The sequence below is a fragment of the Lissotriton helveticus genome, chromosome 8 (genome assembly GCF_964261635.1).
Source record: "Lissotriton helveticus chromosome 8, aLisHel1.1, whole genome shotgun sequence".
Classification (NCBI taxonomy): Eukaryota; Metazoa; Chordata; class Amphibia; order Caudata; family Salamandridae; genus Lissotriton; species Lissotriton helveticus.
Genome location: NC_136069.1, coordinates 739,685,296 through 739,707,717, shown reverse-complemented (window position 1 = coordinate 739,707,717; position 22,422 = coordinate 739,685,296). Strand labels below are relative to the sequence as shown.

Sequence of the window (22,422 nt, the reverse complement as noted above, 5' to 3'; positions counted from 1 at the left end):
AAGTAAAACTGTTGTTTCCATTTCAATCAAGCATCAAGGATGACTGCTTTCCTTTTCACTGAGTATCGCCCTGCACATCATAACTCACTTAATTTAAGTTTCTTTCCATCAGACAACAGGAAATATTTTATAGACTTATGCAAGTCAAACAATAACTTTTCTCTTGTATTTTGTTTTCCTCTACAAGGTGGCCCTGGAGCACTAGCCAAGCAATTTCTTTTGGAAAACCCAAATTCTACAGCAATCATCTATGATTTACCTAAAGTTGTACAAACTGCAAAGAAGCATTTCATATCTCCAGATGAACATCGAGTTCAGTTCCTTGCAGGCAAGTTTATTTTTCATCTGTGGTGAAGTAGATCAAAATATATTTGCATCATTTTCTCAAAAGCAAAAGCACCTAGATGGCAACAAGCAAATGAACAGAACAAGACATCAGCCAATAGATAGAATTATGTTGTGATTGCACATGTAATCAACATGATATGATTTACCTATCATTCAATAGCTCAATGTTAGAAGAAGCCCTTCTTGAAATTATTATGAGATATAAACTTGGTGATTTGGCCAGGGTCAGAGCTATTCCAACAAGAGAATAACAAACCATTCCAAAGCTGTGATCAAACCAAAGGAGATTAATGATTTAGTGCAAAGTACTCCAACCATCAGGGTGGAGGAGTATATTACCTCTGTCACCCTGACTGACTACTACCATCTGCCAAATTTAGAGATGACTGCCAGCCCAGTAGGCTTTTCTGCTGTCAAAGCTGTTCCTTTCAATGTACAAAAAGATTGGTTGGTGGCCACTGTCACTTCTGACAGCATCTCACCAAACATTTCCCAAATTTTTGGTTTTCAGAAACAAACTCCAGAAGCGGTGTTAAGTTTCTGAAAAAAAATTGGATACCCTCACTCTGGGGGCCTGATTCACAAAGGGCCTCTGCACTCATGGCGGAGGCCCCGCATTTATGGGGAAGTCTCCCCAATTGGGGTAGAAATCTCATCAATGAGAATTCTCATTGCAGAGATACCACCTCGAGTGCGGAGAGTTCCCCACAACTGTGGTGCCTCTGCCACGAGTTCAAAGGGCTTTTGTGAATAATGCCTTGACAGTTTTCTTCCAAGGTATAGGGTGATTATTATCATTTTTCTGTCCCTCGATGCCAAAATTTTCCTGGTAGTAACAGAGAGAAAAATATACATTGCACTGATCACCCTAACTAGAGCAGGTGAGGTAGTAACTTTCCTAAGACGGCCCCTACTCGGTTGTGGAATTGCAGGACTCTTCAGTTGAAACAGCCAATGGGGGTTCTATTGATGGAAAACTTAAAGGCCAACATGTCATGTAGTACATATAAAAAATATGCGGGCTCTGCGCGTTTAGACAACGTACACTATAGGATTGGTGTCACACAAACTCTGATCATCCCCACCGGGCATGTGGGGCTTCTTGTACCAACTAGCTCACAGTGCAACTATAATCTCCTCTAACCAAGGAGAGAATTTTCTTGGCCACGATCGAAGATGACAACCCTTATCCCTCAGGACCATGGAAACAATATGCTACTTTTCGCTCAGTCACTCCTCCTCATTTAGTCTGTCTCATAAAAATACACAGAGTAAATATTGTGGGCGTTTTCAATAAGGATTTATTGAACAGTTGTTATTCTGGTGTATAATAGATACACTGCTACAACCGATAAAGGTAAATGGATGGTATAGCTCTACCACTTTCCTTAAGTCATGAATACATATGAATATATAAAACACATGATAAAAGATGCATACTCCTACGATGCCTCCCTAACTAGATGTACCTAAGTATACCTAGCATGTATGTAGATGTTAAGCCAAGAATCCCTCTAGGATTCAGTCAACCCTATTACCTGAAGTGAGAGACTGTGGAATCCTGTCATGGTCTCAAGTTGGACACCCCACGAGGGATGTTAGACCACTGCAAGCTAGAGTGTCTGCATGCAGGAACCTCAGCGTCTCTAGTCAGTGTGTCGGCTGGGAATTCTCAGTCTCCTCTGTCTTATCTTAGCAAGATGTATTGTATAAATACCCATAGGTCTCTCCAGGGGTCCTACCTTGCTGTATTACTGTGTTGGTCTAAGGATGACATTGGGCACAAACTTTGTACATCATTTTATACTGGAGACGGCAGTCCTGCTGTGCTTCCAAGAACCATCATGCATAATGTATTGTAGTGTAGTTCCTATATTGCCAATAGGCTCTGCGCATTGGAATAATATATCCTATAGATGTGACATAGGACTTAGGTCGACTAGGTCTCTATTGAATATATTAGACTTAATTGTGAGTGCCAGCTAGCTCAGAGGTCACTAGAAACTTTCTCGAATAATCAAGAAGGGATTAGTTTCTGACAACCGCATAAACATGACAACTTTGTTTCCCCAAGAATAAAACTGATCTTTAGAGTCGTGGAAACAATAGATAGATGTTTCACTCAGTCAATCGTGCGTGCATCATTTCATCAGAGGTGCAGAGAAATAGAGAGACGGGAGTTTTCGATAAAAGTATTTATTGAACAGTCTTCTTTCTCTTGCAGAAGAAATGAACTGCTACAATCGTAATACTGGCTGTAAATTATAATGCATACAGCAAGAAGAGTATTATAAAATAATACTGTAAAAGCATGGTATGGTTTCTAAACGATAAAATACATACATAAATAACAAAGACTAAAAATACTCAACTGGTGCTTCTAAAATACGCCTACCCCAATGTACCTAACCTAGGTCTTGTACGAGGGAAGAAGTAAGTATGGTGTAGCATAGGTTTTAGTTTCCTTGGTTTAGGAGGTCTGGTATCACTGTATCGGACTCGATTTCCCAACTCCCCGCAAGGGGAGCTTGGAAACACTGGAGCTGGATTCTCAGCGAGAGAAAGGCAGCCTCTCTGTCAGATCATCAGCTGGAGGGTCAGCTTCCTTCGGCACTTGCTGTAGCGAGCTGCGTCGGGCAAGTAGATAGTCGAACTGCTCCAAACCACCGTGTACTTGCTAGAGCAAGTGTGGGCATATTTATACCTTGAAGGTGCCTAGTTTGACATAAAGTTGGATATAATAACATCACCAAAGAACCCTAAGGGAATGGTAGTTCTTTGAAAACTCCATGATTTCTAGGACAAATCAATATTCAAGAAAGGGGATGTCCCTTACTGCTGAAGCCGAGTTTTCCAAGAAATCGCTGTGACTTTTTGGAACTGGTGAATGTAGCCATGCTTGTATTTGGACTGGATGGGTTATGTCTAAATATGGATTTGATTGCTATGCCTATATAAGGACAAGGTGAATTATACCTATATAAGGGCATGAATTGGTAAATTACACTAGTGTCCTAAAACGCTATACAACACCCACTCCACTTTATTTCGATATTACTAAATACTAAGCAAACACATATCTAAAGCAAATGTTTACAATCCCACCCAAAATACGTAAAATGCAGTCACAATGGTTGTACACGAAAATGAGCATTTGTGCTGTACGCATTTAAAAAGCATTATTTTCATTCAAAGCATGTAGTGTGACATTGGAAGAAATGCTTATCAGAATGAGTCATGAAATAACATTTATAAAATGGCTCTGAAATACAGAGGAAAGGTCGAGACCATTCCATGACAGAATATATAAACTGTTTAGGTTGTGAACGAGATTAAATATTGTCTGATGGAAGTGTTCAAAGAATTCTTGTTCTCTAAGTATACTTCTATTTTAAGCAGATTACTTTGTGCCAAAAAAAGTTCAATTTGGAAAAAATTGAAGAAAAATAGGGTTCTAAAGTTAGAAGTTTGTTTTGAAAAGTGAAGGTCGAACTCAGAGTACATCAGAATGCTGTGTGCCAACTCAAAAATCACTGTCATTGTTCGGAGAAAACATCAAATCTTCTGAGTTTGAAAAGAATTTGTCTACTATTGTAGGTGAAAGTTGGACTACCTCGTTAAGCAGATCAATTGTACACAGATGAGAAGCATAGCTGTCAGCGTCAGCCGCATTAGCAATGTTCGTCGCAGATGGAACCTGTCTGCCTGTTGGTCCATGTATCTCACCGTCAGCATGTTGTGCTGGTGAGACCTCCATGAATGCCGTTATCAGGATTGGTAGCCGTTGGGGACAACACAATGCATGAGCCGTTACCGAACCAAGCAAAGCGTCAAAATCCGTTGGCAGTGTTGATGGAAGTGTTAGACAGATGTCTAGCACGCATTCTTCTCCACAAAGCAGGCATCGTAGAGCAGGTAAGATGCAATCTTGCCAGATTGGCCTGAATGAAAGAAACCATGTGGTATTCAGATCTCTTAAACGAGCCAAGCCCAAAATTTGGATATGGGCTCCCTGACACCTCATTGCCAGGAGAGTGTTCTCTATGGAAATCTGGGCATTGTTGGTAGATTGGCTTGCCATATCTAAGCAGAAGTAGTAAAAATAATATTCCTGCTACGAGTCCCAAAAACGAGAGGCAGTCCGCCAATCACAGAGTGCACGAAGTTTGGAAATATGCTGAGGACTGCTTCAAAAGCTGCTAACAGTCCTGAAAAAATCATCTTAAATACATGTACAATACCACTGGTATCAGACATGTTTAAGATGCGACCTAACATTTCTGCAAAATGTATAGGGCAGTTTGTTGATCATAGGACATGTATCTCGGCAGAGGACCTTGCAACTTGCAGATCATATGTTTCTTTGGACGAGGTCAGTGGCACAGTTTTTTGTAAAAGAATGGCTTTCATTCTTTTTAAAGAATCAATGCGAATAGAAGAGATCTTCAGTGAAGGCCATAATGGTGACTCCCCCTCTGTCTTTGCTTTAGGAAACCATACTTGCATACAGCATGTGACCCTGGCTGACACACTTACGAGATAGGCAATTCCTGGCATCATTTCACAACAGCTGTGATCATTCAACATAATGTAGCTCCCATTAGAAAGCTGCCTAAAAATCAGATCTATCACTGCTGCCAGAGAACCTTGGAGGTGGCAGGATAAGTTGGTCGAAGAACCATCACAGGCAAATTAAATACCGTGTAAATTAATACCCTGACATAAAAATGTACCGCTTAGTGCGCTGTTAAATTGCGTACCACTAAGAAATACTTCTTTCCCCCCACTCCAACATTTGTGTGTGTATGGTAAATCCCAGGTTGACTTAATGTATTCTTTACCCAACCTTTCATACAGGCCTGCTGGTATGTGTTTCAAGCAATACTGAAACTGGAAAATCGTCACAGGCAACGTATTGGTGCCATGTGACGATTCGCGCCAGGATACTCCGGCAGTAATTGTGCGCGCTATAAAACAGCTTAACATAGCTTAACATAACATGTATTATCCATTTTATGGCTGGTATCTCAGAAACAGTCAATGGTAATCTTTCCAGGTTTTCTATGCTCAGCACTGTATAGTCTGCTCCCCTTTGTGCCAAAGAGATTGGTTTATCTGTAAGGTTAAATCCAGTAAAAAATGATGTGGTGTTGATTAGACGCCAAGGCACATAGCCTGAATGAAGATTTTGTAATGTCCAGCCTAGAAGCATTATAGAACGCAATTGAGACTGTCCATGTTGTAACATGAGCAAGTCCTGTTCCATTATGTCTATGGCAGAGGATACAATGCTGTCCAAAGAATTATTTCTGGATGACTGAGTTGTTAACCCATTATCGACTACAGAGAGAGCTTTCTCTAAATTAATACGATCAATTTCTCGTATTCGTTCTGCAGTTTCCATTTGCGTGACTTTCCATGCTTCATCATAAGCAGCATCAATACCGGCATATATGAAACGTTTATGACGCTGTTTTTTGAAGCCCTAATTAGAAGTCTCTCAAATCAACGCCATCTTTAAGTAAAGTTAAGTGTTGTTTAACCTCTATAAGTGTAGATTTTTGTAGCCATTCGAGGCATAGTTTTCCTACACTGTAAGTTGTTACTATCCCTGGTCGTTGTCTCTGGACATATCTTGGGTCTAGTCTAGTTACCCTTGTGTCTTGTTTAGGAATCTATCGTGACAGTTATTCGTGTGGGCCAGATTAAAAAAAAATTCCAATCAGGATCAGTTCTGTTTTTTAGTAAAATAGTTTTTACTTCGACCCCTCCATCTGAAGTGTTTTTGCAATCAGCTGTAGGTAAGGGTATGGATGATTTGTTTAAATCTTTTATCTTGGCAAGGCCAAGACAGGATGTTTGTTGGACAGTGTCGTTCAAAAACATTATTTGTTCAGGAATAATACAGGCTCGAAATTAAGCTTCTGTTCCCTGTACTTGCCAATCTTTTGAGCCCCAGACAGTTTTTGTTTCTGTGTTGTCACTCCAAAAGTTAAAGCCTAGTGAGGACAGCTGGGCATAAAAGGCTGCTGAATAAATTTGCTTTGTATTTGTTAACATACTTTTCATTCCTGTCTTATTAACATTTTTAAACTAAAAAGTTTCCGGATTTATGGTATTGAAACCTGAGAAGTATGGAAATTTTTCATAAAATGTTTTTGAGCTACCCTTTGGTGGCGTTGATTGAAAGTATATACATTTCTTGGGTTTGCAGATTTGTGCAAGTAATGATCATTGTGATTGTAACAATACATTTGTCCATAATCCGATGAACCTTCTAAATATTCATGGTTTGTAAATTTTGCTATGATAGCAAAAGAGTGACTATGGGTCTAAAAAAAGCGAAAGAGTATGAGTCTATATGTGCCTTGATGACTCTATATATGCCTCAAACATTGAGGTATATAACCGGATAGTTACACAGTGTGAAGGAATATCCATCAGTTACTTTTCCTGTGCCGCCCTATTCATCATCTGGATCACTTCGCACAGTGGGACGTCCATGTTATAACCACCTCAGAAGATATTTATGTGAAGTGGTTAATCGCTCTGGTATTAGGACTCAAGTGGCCAGTTGCTGGTGTGTGAATATAAATGTAACTGAAAGCAGTGCATAAAGTGGTAAAGAAAAGTGCTCTAGTTAAAATTGGAGAATGAACGCAATAATCACTTTATTCTGGAGCCGTCCATTTCCAAGAAAATAAAAACAGGTAAGTGAAAATGGGTCAGTAGATTGAACAAATAGCTACTGACTTGATCTTTTGGTCGACATGTTTCTGCGGAAATTCAAGATCCACAAAGGTATCTACCGCTTCTTCAGGACCTATTGAGTATTTGCTACTGCTTGAAACAATATTTAAATAAAAGTGTAGTGAACACAGAGAATGATCGTTATATCACCTGGTCACTCCTGGTAATCCTCCTCTATTGCGAGGGGAACGTGCTTCACCTCACCTGGCATACAGCTCAGGATAACGGGGCACCGCCCTGTCCGTCGGTACTCCTGGCAGCCAACTTTTTCTCAACCATTGAAATGACTTCTTACAAAAAAAAAGCATGCAGCCTAATTTTCAGTGGAGATTTTTAAGAAAGCACCAATCATTTCTGGTTTTTCAACTGCACTGATTCCCAACCACTTTTTTTCATAATCAAACTGCCATTTCATTTTCACAATTCATCTGATTAGAAGCACATCTACCTTCAACATGCAAAAAGTCTGGTTTGTGGGTCATAGCTATGTTATGTTACGTTATGTTATGTTATGTTACGTTGTTTTTGTATAGCGTACGGCTACTCACTAGGAGTGTCCCGACGCTTTTCCACCAGTGACTCATAAAAAGGTAACACAACACAGCTAAAACCAAAAACATAAAAAGAAAAAAAAAGAAAGAAACAATTTAATACAAGAACAGGCTAAGCATTAAAAAGCCAAGTCTTCAGGCTCCTCCTAAACTGAAGCAGATTGGCAGTACTGCGCAACGCAAGTGGAAGCGAATTCCACATCTGGGGAGCTCGACAGCTAAAGGATCGCCCTCCAGCGCGAGCCTTCTTCACCCGTGGAACCACAGCTTTAAAGAGCGATTCCGAGCGGAGAGAGCGGACTGGATGATAAAAGTGCAGTCTCCGCTGCAGATATCCCGCCCCTGATCCATGCAAAGCTTTGTGCATCAGGGTCAGGGATTTAAATAGGATCCGCTTCCTAATAGGGAGCCAATGCAGCTTCTGAAGCAACCCCGAGGCATGTGCGCGTCTGCCAAGGCCAAAAATTGCCCGGGCGGCAGAGTTCTGCACCACCTGGAGTCGCTGAACCAGATAATCGGGGAGGCCAAGGAAGAGGGCGTTTACATAATCCAGCCTTGAGCCGATAAGAGCCTGAACGGTAATCCTCCTGTGCTCCTCCGACAACAACGGCAAAAATTTGCGGAGCATCTTCAGGATTCCGTAACAGGTACCGGCCAGGCCGAGAATATGGGTTCGCAGCGCCAGCTGGTTATCTAACTTAACGCCCAAATTTTTGGCCACTCGGGAGGACTGAGCGGGGGGATTCATGTCGGACGGCCACCAATGCTGCCAGTCCGGCTCGACGACACATCCAAAGAATAAAATCTCAGACTTGCCCGAGTTGGCCCTCAGACTGTTCCGTTGGAACCAGTCGAAGACCCGCGCGAGGCAGTCCCGGATTCTCTCTCCATCAAACTCTTGGTCTTTCCCGCAAGTGAAGAGGAGTTGCGTGTCGTCGGCGTAAGAGACGATCTGGGCCCCATAAGCCTCCACCAAGGCCGCCAAAGGGGACATAAAGATGTTAAATAACGTGGGGCTCAACACAGAACCCTGTGGAACCCCAACTCCCAGTGGCGGCATCTCGGCGGAGCTCTGGGAAACCCAGACCGTCTGGCGGCGATCTTCAAGGAAAGAGGTAAACCACCTGAGCACCGTCCCCCTGAGGCCGATGTCATAAAGCCTCGCTAAAAGTGCCTTGTGGGGGACGGTGTCGAAGGCCGCCGACAGATCTAACATGACCAGCATGGCCCTACCGCCGACATCCAGAGTCTCCCTAATAATCTCAGTGACCTCCAGCAGAGCCGTTTCCGTACTAAAATTAGGACGGAAACCCGATTGAGATGAGTGGAGCAGATTGTTCGCTTCCAAAAAGCTCGACAGGACACCGTGGGCATGTTTTTCCGTGATCTTCGCCAGTGCAGGTAAAAGCGAGATTGGCCTATAGTTAGCCAGAACCTCGGTGTCAAGACCCGGTTTTTTTAGGAGGGGGATCACCATCGCTCTTTTCCAAGAGCTGGGGACCCTACCCTCCCTCAGGGAGGTATTGAGGACAGCGTTGACCAGAGGATTCACCACCGCCGCCATCCCGGCCAAAAATTTGGCCAGGCAGGGGTCAAGTGGCGAGCCGGATTTAAGATTAACCAGTAACGCCTGAGAGACATCACAGGCAACAGTAGGGAAATCGGACAGCGTCACCGCAGAACTCTGCGGAAAACCTTGGAGTCCACTGGAGTCAAAAATACGCAGCTAACAGAGGTATTTACAATCTTGATTTACCAAATGTGGACATTGTATGGATTGGACAGAGAGGATTGAGAAGTCACCAATTGATACCATTGGTAAAATCCTTTATGCATTTACCACACCCTGACCTTATAATTGTGCACTGTGGTGGAAATGACCTAGGCACTTTGACTGGGATAGGTCTGGAAATGCTTTTAAAGGACACCTTTGGGCAATTGATGTCACTTTTTCCAAAAACTGCCTTGGTATTTTCTAATACATGCCAAAGGCAAAAATGGAACTGGTCCAACCAATTTTGTCCACAGATTGAAAAAGCAAGGAAACATGTAAATAAATCTGTTTCTGCTTTCCTCAGAGACTATGGTATGGGTTCCATTCACCACAACAACTTGCGTTACAACATGCAAGGCATGTATAGGAGAGATGGTGTGCATTTTACAGATGAGGGGAATAGAGTTTTCCTCTTGAATATAAGACTCTGCATTGGTACCTACTTCTAGGTACAAAAAACACCCACATAACACAACAGCTCTTTTCAGAGCTAACTTACCTCTAAACACTCTACATTATTTTTTTACTCTATTTTTTTACACTGTTTTCCCCGTGGTGCGCTCAGGGTGCGCGTACCGGAGAGTGTACCCAGGAACGCACCCAGCGCTTACCCCGCGAAAATAAAAAAATAAAAAAAAATTGCCCTTCAGGGTCCTTCTAGGCCCCCCTCAGAAAACCTAGGGGGGCAGAGGGTGTCTACTCTGCCCCCTTTTAATTATATCCCCCTTTCTTTTTCACCTCAGGTGTCTCGATTCTACCGAGACACAAGATGGCGGACTCTCCGGACTGTTTAGAAAGTTGACTGACACCCGATAGCCAATCAGCTTTCCGCTCGCGCACTCCCGTAGCGCGCCGGGTGAGCGCTCGGAGCGCGCCTATAGATATATATGTGTTTTTGAAGTTAATTTTCAAAAAAAAAACTGGAGCAATTTCCACCAAATATAGCAAAGGCACATCTGCGTACCAGTCCCTACAATTTTGCCAAGTTTGGCGTAATTCCATTCAGCGGTTCGGGCTGTAGACTTGTCAGACCGTCCTATGGAAATTAACATGGGGACCCCCCTTTTTTCTCAGCCCCCCCTTTCACGAATCCCCCCGAAACTTTCAGGGAAGGAGCGGAGCGGAGCTGGCCAAAATTTTTGAAAATTACACACAAATTCCTCAACCGGCGCCAGAGTTATTCCCAATAGAATGTTGCGGATTTCCTATGATAGCCAATCCTAACTATAACTACCTACTGGCGACCGCCAGTAGGTAATATATATATATATATATATATATATATATGTACCTCCAACTGGTTTCGGTGCAGAAGAGACCTCCCGAGCACTGTCTCCAGTGCGCAGACTACAAATGAAGTTCCAAGGCCAGTCTTTAGATCATCGTTGTTTATTCAATCAATCATAAAGTGCGGGGGTGCAAATCAAGGAACGTCGAACATATATATACACACTTTTTTATTTAATTACAACATTTATTCTTTTAAATTGCATAATTTAAAACATTTTTTTTTTTTAATTTATTTCCCTTTACACCCTAAAAACGAATACTCCCTGGTCCCTTTAAATACTCCTGCACCCCATAATCATAACCCACCCTACTCCTTAAAATACCCCAACACCCTTAAACACTAACCCATTTTAACCCTATAAATATACCCCTGTACCCCAAAACCCAAATCTAGCCCTAAACCCTAAAATACCCCTGTACCTCAAACCCAAACCTACCCCTGAACCCTAAAAATACCCCTGTACCCCAAAACCCAGACCTAGACCTGAACCCTAAAAATACCCCTGTACCCCAAAACCCAAACCTAGCCCTGAACCCTAATACCCCTGTACCCCAAAACTCAAACCTACCCCTGAACCCTAAAAATACCCCTGTACCCCAAAACCCAAACCTACTCCTGAATCCTAAAATACCCCTGTACCCCAAAACCCAAACCTATCCCTGAACCCTAAAATCCCCCTGCACCCCAAAACCCAAACATACCCCTGAACCCTAAAAATACCCCTGTACCCCAAAACCCAAACCTAGCCCTGAACCCTAAAAATATCCCTGTGTCCCTAAAACCCAAACCTAGCCCTGAATCCTAAAAATACCCCTGTACCCCAAACCCCAAACCTAGCCCTGAAGCCTAAAATTACCCATATACCCCAAACCCAAATCTAGCCCTCAACCCTAAAATACCCCTGTACCTCAAAACCCAAACCTAGCCCTCAACCCAAAAAATACCCCTGTACCCCAAAACCCATACCTACCCCTGAACCCTAAAAATACCCGTGTACCCCAAAACCCAAACCTAGCCCTGAACCCTAAAAATACACCTGTACCCCAAAACCCAAACCTAGCCCTGAAGCCTAAAAATACCCCTGTACCCCCAAACCCAAACCTAGCCCTGAACCCTAAAATACCCCTGTACCCCAAAACCCAAGCCTAGCCCTGAGCCCTAAAAATACCCCTGTACCCCAAAACCTATACCTACCCCTGAACCCTAAAAATACCCCTGTACCCAAAAACCCAAACCTAGCCCCGAACCCTAAAAATACCCCTGTACCCCATACCCAAACCTATCCCTTAACCCTTAAATACCCCTGTACCCCATAACCCAAACCCACCCTTAAAATACCCCTGAACCCCTAAAACATATACCTCAACACCCCCAAACTAAAACCATATACTTACCTTAAACAAATTTTAAAAACATATGCTTTTACCATTCATGCATTTACAACGAATTTCGATGTAAAAGCATGCGTGGTAAAAGCATATAAAATGTAATGGTATGCGTTATAATAGTATTGCGGAGTAAAGGTAATTGCGTTGTAATGGTATGAGGAGTGAAGGTATGTGGAGTGAAAGTTGCGGAGTGAAGGTGTTTTACCGTTTACCTGGACTACTGCGTTCCCTTACAAAGGGATGGTAACTATAAATATATCATGGTCGCAGTGGATTCATGCTCAAGATTCATTTGGATGTAGCCTCAGCGCTCGGCTGACACCCGAACTGTTATAAAAGATTTGCGAGTCTTTATTGGCACATACGCAATCAGCACGCTACATTCTGACCAGTGTCCTGCGTTTAGCTCTCGAGTCTATATTGTGAGATGGCCTTGTTTTTGCAAATTTCTTTCTATTAAATTTGTAATGCCGCACAAAAAATATGGTTTAGTAAAACATTCCCAGGGCGAGCATTTTGTGTATGTATGGTGTGTGAATGTTTGTACGGATGTGTGAAATAGTTTAATAAGTGTATGACTGGGTCACTTTGTATATATGGTTTATATAAAACAGGTTTTTAGAGTATGATTGTGAATTTCAATTCTATGATGGGGCTCCAAGATAAGAAAAAAAAGATATAATTGAGTTCATTCTAGCTTTTGAGAAATCTGAGAAAATTGTAAAAATTATATAAAAAGAATTTTGATAAATATAAATAAAATTCATGTTGATTAAATTCAAACCAAAAGATTGGTTTTGAAAGGGCAATTGTTTTATTCATTGTCTCTTCTACTAATGGTTAAGTATCAGTGCAGTACTGGCAATTCGCCTTAGGATACAAGCCAGGGGCTCCAACACCACTGCGAAAAGGAGCAGTGATAACGGGCATCCCTGCCGCATCCTGCGCCCAATCGGGAACACATCTGACGTTCTACCATTCACTCGTCCCCGAGCGACTGGTGCTGTGTATAGCAGCCTAATCCAATTAGTGAATAGGAAGGGGACTCCCATACGATGCAACACTGCCAGCTTGTACCGCCAAGATATAGAATCAAATGCTTTAGCGGCATCCAGCAGAACGGCCGCTGCAGGTAGTGTGGGCTTTAAGAGATGAAACACAGCAAACAGCGTCCACAAATTGTGCGCTGTGGAGCGTGTCGGGACGAAAACCGATGGTTCCGGTAGGACCATCACAGGTAGTAATAACTGCAACCTAGTGGCTAGGACCTTAGCAAGAATTTTAACATCTGTATTCATCAATGAGAGCGGCCTATATGACATACACTGCTCGGGGTTCTTCCCTGGCTTACAAAGGGTCACAATCAATGCCTCACGAAGCATGGGGGGCAACCTCTGCTGCTCATACACCTCCTCAAACATAGCAATAAGATGCGGCACCAGGATATCCAAATATTCTTTGTAAAACTCCGCTGTGAGTCCATCTGCTCCTGTTGCTTTGCCATTTGGTAGAGGATTAACAGCATCACGTATCTCGCCCAAAGTCAGAGGATGCATTAAAAAATCCTGTTGCCCCTTCAACAACCACACACCAAGGCTATGTCAGCTAAATATTCCGCTATCTCAGACTCCTCAACAGTCTGCCTGTATCTGTACATACCCGAATAATGCTCAACAAAGGAGGCCAGGATACCCTCACTGTCACAATGCCTGACGCCATTCGCACAAATAGCGTTGATTGTGTTTTGTTTAGCCCTACGTTCAGTTATTTTTGTTGCCAACGCTCTCCCCGGTTGCCCACCCTCTCCATTATATCGTGCTGTCCATTGCCTTGCCATATGCCTCACCTCCATGTCTGCCAACTCATTATATTCAGTGATCTTTGATCTAATGGTCGCTAGTGTAGCCTCATCTGCCACGCTGTCATACTGTCTCTCAAGCTCAAGAAGCTCCACTTCAAGAGCCGACATGGAGGCCCAAAGGGACTTAAGAACCCCCACCTGGAGACCAATGCACGCTCCTCGAATTACATTGAACGCCTTCCATAAGGTGTCTAAACCATCCACTGTGCCTGAATTGCGCTCAAAGTATTGTACAATAGCTTCCCTAATTCCTTCATGGAACACGATCTTGCAAAGCGGAGGACTGCAAACGTCACTGAAATAACGGTGGGGCATTTCTGGGTATAGTCATAGTGATCAGCGAAGGAGAGTGATCAGAAAGTGTCTTAGGTAAATGGGAAACGTACGTGACCCGTGAATTTATACCACTACTGGTCAGTCAACAGTTGAGGCGAGACCAAGACCTGTGCGCATAAGAGTGGCAGTCACCCTCCGGTGTCCCAGGATGTCGCAATCTCCAGATATCTATAAGGGCCAAGTTATGTATCCCAGTCTGTACTGCCTGTGCGGCCTTTTTACCAGTAGGGTCAGAGGCGGTGTCAATACCACATTAAAATCACCACCACAAATAATGTCGGTCGGCTGTAACCTATAAACCTTATTCCATAAAACATCATAAAAAGCAGGGTCATCTATATTAGGCCCATACACATTGATGATAGTGATCATCATTCCACATAATTTCCCCTACACCGATAGGTAGCGACCATCCGTGTCAGCCTCCACATGCAACGGTTCAAACACCAAATTTTTCTTGATCAATATCATAACTCCTCTCGCATATGAGGAGTAGGATGACACAAATTTTACACGCGCCCATCTATTGGCCACATTTTGTGCTGCTTGCTTATTTAAATGAGTTCCCTGCAATAAAGCAACGTGTACATTGTGCCTATCTAAAAATGCAAGAACCTGCCTGGTTTTCTTTGGATTATTCAATCCCCTGACATTTCATGTTATACATGGTACCCTACCCTCTTCCAGCAGTAATTCCGATGCTCAGAAGTAGAACAGGAGTTCCACCCCTTGTGCCTGTATCACAGACGAAACAAACAACCCACCTCTGCATCCCGCTCTGCAAAAAAACAACCATGTGTTGAATCCCCAACAGACCCCACCACCCACTTAAGCATCCCAAACATGCTAAGACTCCCCAATATCATGAAAAACAAAACCCATTCCCCCTCCACACCCAAAGCGAGAAGCTAGCCCTCCCACAAGCTATGTCCATATCGAAAAATATTTATATGGGTTATCCCCTTCCAGGGGGACACCAGCCGCCCTACAACCCCATGGTGGTACCTAGGGGGGGTCGGGGCAAATCTACGGTCTTTTCCCAGCACATCCCACAGTCATCACAGAAATGTAAATGTGCTAAACATAAACAGTTGCCAATGCGTAAGCAAAAAGTACAGTAGTCTCCCTCCATAGGTATCCGCAAAACATATTGCTCGGCAGCCACTCCCCTGCAACCTAGTGGCCAGAGTGATGAGAGCATTGTGCAAAAGAAAGCAATAGAGCATGACACAGCCGAGCGTCTCACCACCCCCAACCATATCTAAAGCCAAAGAAACTGCCACATACATATACTGAGTAGCCCAAGGAGGAATCTCAGCAGGCCAAAAGATGCAAGCAAATAATACAGAAACAAACACATTGCAAACAAGCTATAGGTCCTAACTGCCCTGCTCACCAGCACAGTATCTCATTTGTGAAACTCAATTTACATGTAACCCTTGTCCCTATCCCAAAAAGAAGACCCTACAATCAGGTAAAAGGAATCACATTAAGAGCAAGAAACACATTTACAGTGAAGCCTATCATATATGAGCTACATATAACCATAATAACATATTAATCCTCATTATCTGCATCTTCACCAGCCTGTCTGGTAGTAGTATGCTTCTCCAGCTGCCAAATGTACTGCATAGCGTCCTTAGGGGTCATGGAGATCCGTGGCTTGTTTCCATATAGAATCTTTAGCCGTGTGGGATATAACATGGCGTACTGTATTTCCATGTCACATAGCTTTTTCTTGACGTGCTGGAACTCCCGCTGGGATTGTTGAACTGCAACTGTAAAGTCCGGAAACAAGGCCAACTCCAGCCCCTGATAATTGGTGGTACCCAATTCTTGTGCCCGCCGAAGAGCCACATCTCTATCGCGATAATTGAGAAGTCTCGCGATAATTGGTCGTGGCGGCGCCCCCGGCACCGGATGCAATGCAAGGGACTGGTGTGCTCTTTCCACCACCAAAACATTTGAAAAATGTTCCGCCCGAGCATGGTTTTTAGCATGTCCTCCACATAAAGCTCCAGCTTGCCCGTGTTGGTAGATTCAGGCACTCCTGTGATGCGCAGGTTGTTCCGGCGCGATCTCACCTCCAAGTCCTCATTCCTGGCCCTTATGACTTCCAAGATCTAATCCACCTCAGTGCAGGACTTCGTTATACGCTCCACCTTGTCCTCAACCATTGAGATACATTGTTCTGCTTCCATCAGATGCTCCCCATGCTTGTCAAATTTTGCTGACATGGTGTCCATTCGTAGGGTCAGGTTATCTATCTTCCCATCAATAGTTTGAAGGCTCTGCTGCATTGCCAGCAACATCTTTTCCAGTTTGGAGCTGCTACCAGCTTCCATATCCATCTCCGTGTCAGACGCTGCCTGTTGCTGCGCTTTCTTCAGGCGCTTAGACTCAAAGGAGAGTGTAGATTGTACATGCTTGTCCGGCTTACCAATCCTGCCACAGGGACAAATTGGGCACCACACTAAGCGAGCTTCCAGGATGCTTAAGGCCTCCCCAGTCCATCCCACCTGCACGCTCACTAAGCCAGTCACAAACAGAGAAAACAGGAGTCACTCTAGAAAAATGTTTTCAAACAATCCGTGGGGATAATCTAGAATTTGCACTGCCTCAGCTCCTCTCTAATACCCATGCATCAGCACTGCATGGGTAGCTATCCAGTCGCAGATGCAACTTCAAGCAGACCCCGCCATAAAGTCAAAAGCAGCAGATCTTCATGCAGAGCCACAATAGGAGGCCAAAGGTACTTTCCAGTAGACGGAACATCAAACAGTCTGAAGTTTGCGCGGGAGCAGGCACTACTTTAACTTGCCCCACCAGCAGCAAGGTCGCTCTCCAAAGCACAGCGGGCACAGGCCTCATCGACCCCCACAGCGTTGATCAAATGTGTGCCTAGTGGTACAACATGGGTTCAGGGGGCTCCGCTGTGTGTGCGATAAAGAAATGAGGAGCAAACACACAAAATGATGGGCAGAATGCATTAGGTTTCTATGGAGCGAGGGTGCATAATATCAGTTGAGAATAGCCTCCCACACCGTAATCAGTGCAGCCCGCCTGCCAAGTTGTTCCACGTGGGCCCATTAAGCACAACAGCTCACTGATCCTGCCGGCCACTCTCCACGAGTTTTCGGCTACAGGACACCGTCGCACCACCGCGATGGTGTCCACCTCCAGCCAGAGCTGTGCACCCAATCAACCGCACCCGGCAGCGCCGCTCCAGAAGCTCGCCGTAACCACCGGGTACCCGACCTCACTCAGGTCGCGGGGCCCACCGCAGCCTCAGCACGTCCATGCCGCAGCAGCCACACAGGCACCCGCACAGCCCTCTGGACACCTGCAATCGTCCGTCACTGCTCGCCTCACCTCTTCCGATATCGCGCAGTAAGTCCAGCCCCGGGCGAGTAGCACATCAGACACGCGGCTGCTCCACAGCAGTGCACCCGGCCTCCGCGCGTCCCCTCACCGTCCAGCCCCAGCCAGGCCCCGAACTGCACTCAGCAGCACCAGGCAGCACCGCCAAAATGTCGCTTGTCCCCACAGCAGCACCAGGGAATACTTCACTTGAAATGTTTCTCCTCCAGCAGCGGCAGCACCGGCTCAGTCCAGCACGATCGGAGCCCGCCTCAGTGTCCGGCGGCTGCCATTTCAGGTGCCAGTCACCAGACAATGCAAAACAGCTCATTTAGTGACAGCAGGCATGTAAGTTCCCGCATCTGGTGCAGCAGCAGATGTAGAATCCAATACACTAAGTTTCCATCGCAGATGACTGAGAAAAATCAAGTATAATGGACGGATTGAAGCCCCAGAGCTGCACTAATGTGCGGCCATCTTGCTTCGGGCTCACTAACGCCCCCAGAGTCCAATTAGTTGTTTTGAAATTAGGTGTGATTAATTTGTAGAGAGGTTTAACCCTTTCTGCATAATTAGAATGTAAATTCTTCCAAAATTTAGGAAACCTAGAATTGACTGGAAGTTTTTCAGCGTTTTTGGAGGTTGGAGCAGCGCACATTTCTCTAAAAAGTTCGCTGCCGGCTTTTGTCTTCACTTGAAAGTTTGTATCCTAAGAATATGACGTTGAGATGGGCAATTCTTGATTTTTTACAGTTGAATTCATACCCTTCAGATGCAAATCCAAGTATTGTGGTGTTCACTCTGTTCAAGTGCCTGTCCAAGTCATCGTCTGTTAGATAGATGTCATCGACATGAGATAATGCCTCATCATCATACGTTTGTAGTAACTCTGTTACTCTGGCTGAAAATAACCCTGGACTATTCTCGAATCCCTGAGGGAGACGACTGAAGTGATGCTGTGTCCCCATAATTGAGAAATCGTTCAAGTACCTGCTTTCTGGTGCAATATTTTGACAGAGGAAACCGTTAGAAATATCTAATGTGGTTTTATCTTTTTTTTCGCACAATGTTTTTCATTAGTGCTGCACTGTGTGCATTTTGTACTGCAAAACCTTTGCAACAAGAGTTTAAACGTCTGTAGTCCAAAACTAGACGATAGGTATTATCTGGCTTGGAGACAGGAAACAAAGGATTGTTCATTGACAAGGTGCATGTTTCAATCACCCCTTGGTATTCAAGTTGATCTAAGATCTCCCTGACTTGTTTTTTTAGCTTTTTGCTTAACTGGAAACTGCCTCTGAGCAGTTGGTTGATTTTTTAACTGACATTTTGTTAACTAAAAGTTTGCAGAGCAAGTTTCAAGGAAACAAAGATAAGGTGCACAATATTTTGGAACACTGTATCCTTCAACGTTGAACAAACCAAAAACTAATACATAGGATTTTCGTCCTACTCAGTAATGGTGGATATTTTATCCTTTAACCGACTCCAGACGTCTATTGGAGTATTTACGGGAAAAGGGTCTCTCTGTGAAAAGCACGACTGAGTTACTCAAGTATCCAGCATTAAATTAGTGCCTTACCAAATGTTGGGCGCCATGTAGTGTAGTTTCTATATTCCCAATAGGCTCTGCGCAATGGAATAATATATCCTATAGATGTGACGTAGGACTTAGGTCGACTAAGTCTCTATCAAATATATTAGACTTAATTGTGAGTGCCAGCTAGCTCAGAGGTCACTAGAAACTTTCTCGAATAATCAAGAAGGGATTCGATTCGGACAACTGCATAAACATGACATCTTTGTTGCCCCAAGAATAAAACTGATCTACAGAGTCGTGGAAACAATAGATAGATATTTCACTCAGTCAATCGTGCATGCTTCTTTTCATCAGAAGTGCAGAGAAATAGAGATTTGGGAGTTTTCAATTAAAGTATTTATTGAACAGTATTCTTTCTCATGCAGAAGAAATGAACTGCTACAATCGTAACACTGGCTGTAAAGTATAATGCATACAGCAAGAAGAGTATTATAAAATAATACTGTAAAAGCATGGTATGGTTTCTAAGCCATAAAATACATACATAAATAACAAAGACTAAAAGTACTCAACTGGTGCTTCTAAAATACTCCTACACCAATGTACCTAACCTAGGTCTTGTACGAAGGAAGAAGTAAGTATGGTGTAGCATAGGTTTTAGTTTCCTTGGTTTAGGAGGTCTGGTATCACTGTATCGGACTCGATTTCCCAACTCCCCGCAAGGGGAGCTTGGAAACACTGGAGCTGGATTCTCAGCGAGAGAAAGGCAGCCTTTCTGTCAGATCATCAGCTGGAGGGTCAGCTTCCTTTGGCACTTGCTGTAGAGAGCTGCGCCAGGCAAGCAGATAGGCGAACTGCTCCAAACCACCGTGTACTTGCTAGAGCAAGTGTGGGCATATATATACCTTGAAGGTGCCTAGTTTGACATAAAGTCGGACATAATACTGTCACCAAAGAACCCCAAGGGAATGGTAGTTCTTTGAAAATGCCATGCTTTCTAGAACAAATCAATATTCAAGAAAGTGGATGTCCCTGACTGCTGAAGCCGAGTTTCCCAAGAAATCTTTGTGGCTTTTTGGAACTGGTGAATGTAGCCATGCCTGTATTTAGACTGGATGGGTTATCTCTTAATATGGTTATGATTTCTATGCCTATATAAGGGCAAGGTGAAATATACCTATATAAGGGCATGAATCGGTAAATTACACTAGTGTCCTAAAACGCTATACAACAGTATGAGATTTTGAATTTAGGGAAAACCAATGTTCTAACTGCGGTGTAATATCTAGGTAAAAGGTCAGTCCCTGTAAACTGTGAGAAGTGTAATGTAGGGAGAGAATATAGGTGGCGGGTAATGAGATTACCGGGGCCTATGTTATGATATCTATATGGAATATAACACCCACTCCTCTTCCGAATGGACGATATAGTCAAATTCCAAACGTACTACTAGACTGACTAGCTACTGGTACGCAAACAGTAAAATCATTAGTTCTTTGTATGCCCCAAACACAATGTTTAAAACGTTAAAATACATTCTAATAAAAATTCTAAAAAGAGGGGAAAAAAATGGAAGTTGAAACTTAAGCTGTAGCTCTAATATGTCTGTAGTTATAGTTTGAACTACTATAAGCATTTAAAAGCCATGAATGCTTAAAAAGAATGTCAATTTTGATATAAAGTTCATCCAAGGCCTGGGTGTCACAGGAGGAGCTGGTGTCCATACCAACAGGAGCAGACACTACCTGTGGTGGCTCCCTGAATGCTGCCATCAACATAGGAATAGGCTGGGGACACTGCAGAACTTGGGCCGTTATCGGTTTCAGTGAAGCATCAACGTACGGGTGCTCACATGATGGAAGTGTCAGACGACAGAGGTCCAACATTGATTCTTCTATGCAAAAAAGGCATCGGAAAACAGATAAGATGCAGTCCACCCAGACTGGTCTAAATGACAAAAACCAAGAAGCACTTAGTTCTCTTAGGCGAGGTGCGCCTAGAAGTTGTACCATGTGATCGCTATATTTTCTATCCAGGAGTACTGTTTCTATCTCCATGGTGACTGGGACGTCCATTGCATAGCAGAAAAATAACAATCAGGATGCCTTCTATTAGAAACAGGATTAACGGAAGCCCTCCAAAGATTCTTCAGAATACGGAGTGTATAAAGTTTGGTATAACGCCGAGGACCTTCTGAAAGGTGCTTAATAGTCCAGAACCTATGGTCTTCAATAGGTGGACAATGCCTGTCGTATCAGACATGTTAAAGGTACAATTGAATGTTTCTGCGAAATGAAAACGGCAATGTGTACGAATAAGTGCCTGTATCTCTGCCGAAGACCTTGCTCCTTGAAGATTAAATGTTTCTCAAGCGGCGATTAAGGGCACTGGTTTCTGTATAAGCATGGCTTTCATTCTGCTCAAAGTATCAAACCCTATTAATGAAACATTTAGCAAAGGCCATACAGTGCTCTCCTGGCTGTATGTGTTGGTGGAAACAATACTTGCATACAGCAAGTAACCCTGGAACTCCCAGTTACCAGATATGGGATGCCCGGAAGCATCCCACAGCAACCTTGAGCGTTCAGCATCAAGTAACTCCCATTTGAAAGTAGCCTGAACACTGGAGTGATCACGGCAGCTGGGGCACCCTTTGAGTGACAGATAAGTTTGCTACTGAGCCATTACAGTCACATGAAGCATTATATCCTGGCGTTTAAGTGATCCACTTAAAGTATTCTCGCAGTTTGTATGGCTTAGAAACACTTCTATTTCCCCACTCCTGGATCGGAACCTGTACGGTAATTCCTGAGATTCCTTGATGAATTCCCTATCCATTTCTTAATATCAACCTGCCTGCATTTGCTCAAGGCAATACTGAAATTGAAAAGTAGTGACTGGAAGAGTTATGGGGCCATGGATTAAACATTCCATGGACTCTGATTCTACCACTATGAAAGCTAATCTGTCCAATTTTTCAATGAGCAGCATTGTATACTTAGCTCCCCTTTGTGCCATTTCTATCTGTTTTTCCATCAGATTGTACAAGGAAAACAGAGACGTGCTGTTTATGAAATGCCAGGGCACATAGCCTGCACGCAAAGATTGCAGCGTCCAGCTTAGCAACATAAAAGAATGCAATTGTGATTGTCTTTGGTGTAATATGGACAAATCTTGTTCTAGTACATCGATAGCAGATGATACAATGTTTCCCAGTGAATAA

General features: G+C 43.6%; 1 protein-coding gene across 3 annotated transcripts in view; it reads left to right on the top strand.

The window, feature by feature from the left end:
• Window positions 1-22,422, top strand: part of LOC144772891 (acetylserotonin O-methyltransferase-like) — a 667,360-nt gene that overhangs the window by 475,833 nt on the left and 169,105 nt on the right. For all 3 annotated transcript variants that reach the window (XM_078657558.1, XM_078657559.1, XM_078657557.1), the window contains one exon: window positions 188-328. In XM_078657558.1, coding sequence (XP_078513684.1) covers window positions 188-328 — 141 coding nt within the window. The remainder of the gene's footprint in view (window positions 1-187; window positions 329-22,422) is intronic.